Source organism: Odontomachus brunneus, unplaced genomic scaffold (assembly GCF_010583005.1).
Source record: "Odontomachus brunneus isolate Ranch 3 - 2012 unplaced genomic scaffold, Obru_v1 Obru_scaffold_107, whole genome shotgun sequence".
Taxonomy (NCBI): Eukaryota; Metazoa; Arthropoda; class Insecta; order Hymenoptera; family Formicidae; genus Odontomachus; species Odontomachus brunneus.
The window spans coordinates 238,413-241,176 of record NW_022639557.1 but is presented as its reverse complement, the minus strand read 5'-3'; the positions used below and the strand labels follow the sequence as shown (position 1 = coordinate 241,176).

The 2,764-nt window shown below is 54.7% G+C and overlaps 1 protein-coding gene across 2 annotated transcripts in view; it reads right to left on the bottom strand.

The window, feature by feature from the left end:
- The window catches only part of LOC116849129, an 18,619-nt gene extending 16,957 nt beyond the window's left edge, over positions 1 to 1,662 (bottom strand). Inside the window, exon 1 of one of the 2 annotated variants that reach the window (XM_032825985.1) lies at positions 1,097 to 1,662. In XM_032825985.1, the coding sequence (XP_032681876.1) occupies positions 1,097 to 1,133 (37 nt within the window). In that variant the 5' untranslated portion in view covers positions 1,134 to 1,662. The remainder of the gene's footprint in view (positions 1 to 1,096) is intronic. The other variant, XM_032825986.1, reaches the window with a different exon arrangement.
- Positions 1,663 to 2,764: the final 1,102 nt, after the last annotated feature.

The following is a 2,764-nucleotide window of genomic DNA, read 5'->3' as shown; positions in this document are numbered from 1 at the left end:
TATATATATATATATATATATATATATATATATATATATATATATATATGTATATATGTATGTAAATCTATACACGCTTTATGCTAATGCGTGTAATGGGGAAAGTTTCTGATATCGTGAAAAATCGTCCAGCGCCCCGGTGCATTAGAGCGTGAGTTTCCACGGGGGAATAAATTAATGGCGAGAACGTACGAGCCGTATATATCTCCTTTGCTCTCTCTCTCTCTCTCTCTCTCTCTCTCTCTTTTTCTCTCTTTCTCTCACTCATATTCACAGTACGTGGTGGACCGATACGATTCGACGCGCGACGATAAATTTGATCTGCCTTGATACCTGTGTTTCGATTTAATCCTCATTAATATAATGAATTCATCGAGCTCGCGCGCTACGTAATAATAATTTATCTCTTAAGATCGAAATTCGCGTCATAGATGCGAAAACATGTTGTTCGCCAAATACAACGCTTGCACCACGGTGACCACATTATCTTATCTGTCGTGTTTCGCAACGACGACGACCTTTACGTGATAATAGTGACGTACAATCGCGCGACAATGCTCGATCCTTCTCACTTCCTCCTTCTTTCTGTCTCGATAGAAGAACGATTCGCATGTCCACGTATTATTCGACAGTCGTAGGGTGCAGCGATCGCCCCAACCATGCACATATATACACGTACACGCGCGCACACACAGCCGGTCGGAGTGGTTGCAAGGATGGATCTATACCGGATACTGTCTATCGGGTGCAATGAACGTGCAAAGCGGCTGGGAAGCATAGCGGGAAGACACGCGATTCTTCAGACACGAAAGCGTCTGGTGAGTGGCCCGGGGTGCGTGCGAGTCGCATTCGACAACGACGGTGGTGTGCGAACGACGAGGATGATGGGTGCAGGGACGGGCGCAGCATAAAATCAGAGTCACAGGAGAATAGGGAGATCCGTGTACGTTAGGCGTTTGTAACTAATGTCCACATTGGCGGAAGGGCTGATCGGGAGCACAGAGACTGGGACGCGTCAGGGCGCGGAGTCAGGGTGCGGAGGTGGTCGCGGCGCGGCCGCGAGCGTCGTGTCGAAAGCAACGTCGTGGCAACTCACCTACGATGTGCACCCACAGCAGGATTTTCAGTTCCATGAGTGCTCCTGTCGTTCGTCGACGGACGGGCGTCTCACTGGGGCTGCCTGCGATCCTTGTTCGTCGTCGTCGTTGTTGTTGTTGTTGTTGTTGTTGCCTGTCGTCGCAACGGACGCGTCTCTTCGCATGTCGGAGAGGCAGCTCTCCGTGCGCTCCTGCGGCTGTCCTGCGGCTCTTCAGCAACGGCAACAGCGGCGACAATGACAGCAGCAGCAGCAGCAGCAGCAGCAGTAGCCAATTACACGAAGCGCGTGTATCGTAGCGTCGGGGAACGACGACGGTGACGATGGCAGCGGCGATGATGATTGCAACATCCCCCTTACATAATACGCTGATAGATCGGGGCCGCCGACAGCGGACGGCGGACAACGTAGTGCGTGCGGAACGCGGACCTCACGACTTGACTCGCGAATATTACCCGGTAGAGTATGCGCGGCCCGCCGAGCCCGGCTCCTCTCTGGTGGTGGTGCACGGCTCCGCTGGTCTACCCCCGTCGTTCCGCGCAGAATCAATTTCCTCGCGAGAACGACGACGACGACGACGACGACGACGACGACGACGACGACGACGACGACGATGACGACGACGACGACGACGACGGCGGTGGCGACGACGACGATGACGAAGCGCGGCGCCGCGAGTGCGCGAGCGCACGGGACCGCGCTTGCGCCACCCTCGTTACCGAAGCTGTCTTACACTGTCGAATGTGAATACACGCGCGCGCTCACACATACACACGTACACACCATCCGTGTCAAACACCCACGCAGAGGCGACGTACACCCACGTGTACACCCGACACACCCACACGCGAAAATATACACGCGCGCGCGCACACGCAAACCGACACGCATCCCCGACGGCGCCGCGCCGTGGGGGTGAACGTGCGTACGTACGAGTAAAATCTGGTCCACCGATAGATTCCGAACAACCCCGAGCCGCCCCCGATAGGCGAGCACAACCCGCGACGCCCCACGACCACCCGCGCGTCGTTCCCCTTTCCGCCTGTGTGTATGCACTCTCGCAGGATGAACGCACTCTTGCTACGCGGCGGGCGGTCTTGTCGCGATGTATTCCCTTCCCGTTTCCGCGGGCGAGATCCCTCTCTTTCCGCCGCCATCGATATTCTATCAAACTACCTATCTAGCGATCCGTTTGTCTATTTGCAGGTCCGCCCGCTCTGTATCACTGCTCCGCTGCGCTCGCCTGTCTATTCGCGATCAGATACAATGCCCGGACCAGGCTTTTGTTTAAAGTATCCGCGTTTCCGTCGATTTCTCCAGCCTCCTCTTGCCCCGCGATGGTCAATCGTAATTAATTGGCGTTTGCTTTCTCTTGTTTTCTTTTTCCCTCTTTTTCGCTTTTGGCTGCAATTCTACGTATGCGCGCGCGTGCGTGATGCGTGCGCAAAGAGAGATCGTCTACGGTTTCACCGCTCTCGGAGTTAAATGAAGAAAAATAAGAGTCGCTCGCGAGAATGTTCAATCAGGCCGGGGGACATCCGTTCTCGTCTCTCCGCTCACGACGCTATTGTCTCCAGGGCGGCAAATTTCGCGGTTAACATAACGCCGAGGATATACAATGGACACGATTCCGTCGGTGCGATGTACCCTCGGACGACCGGCCGGCTG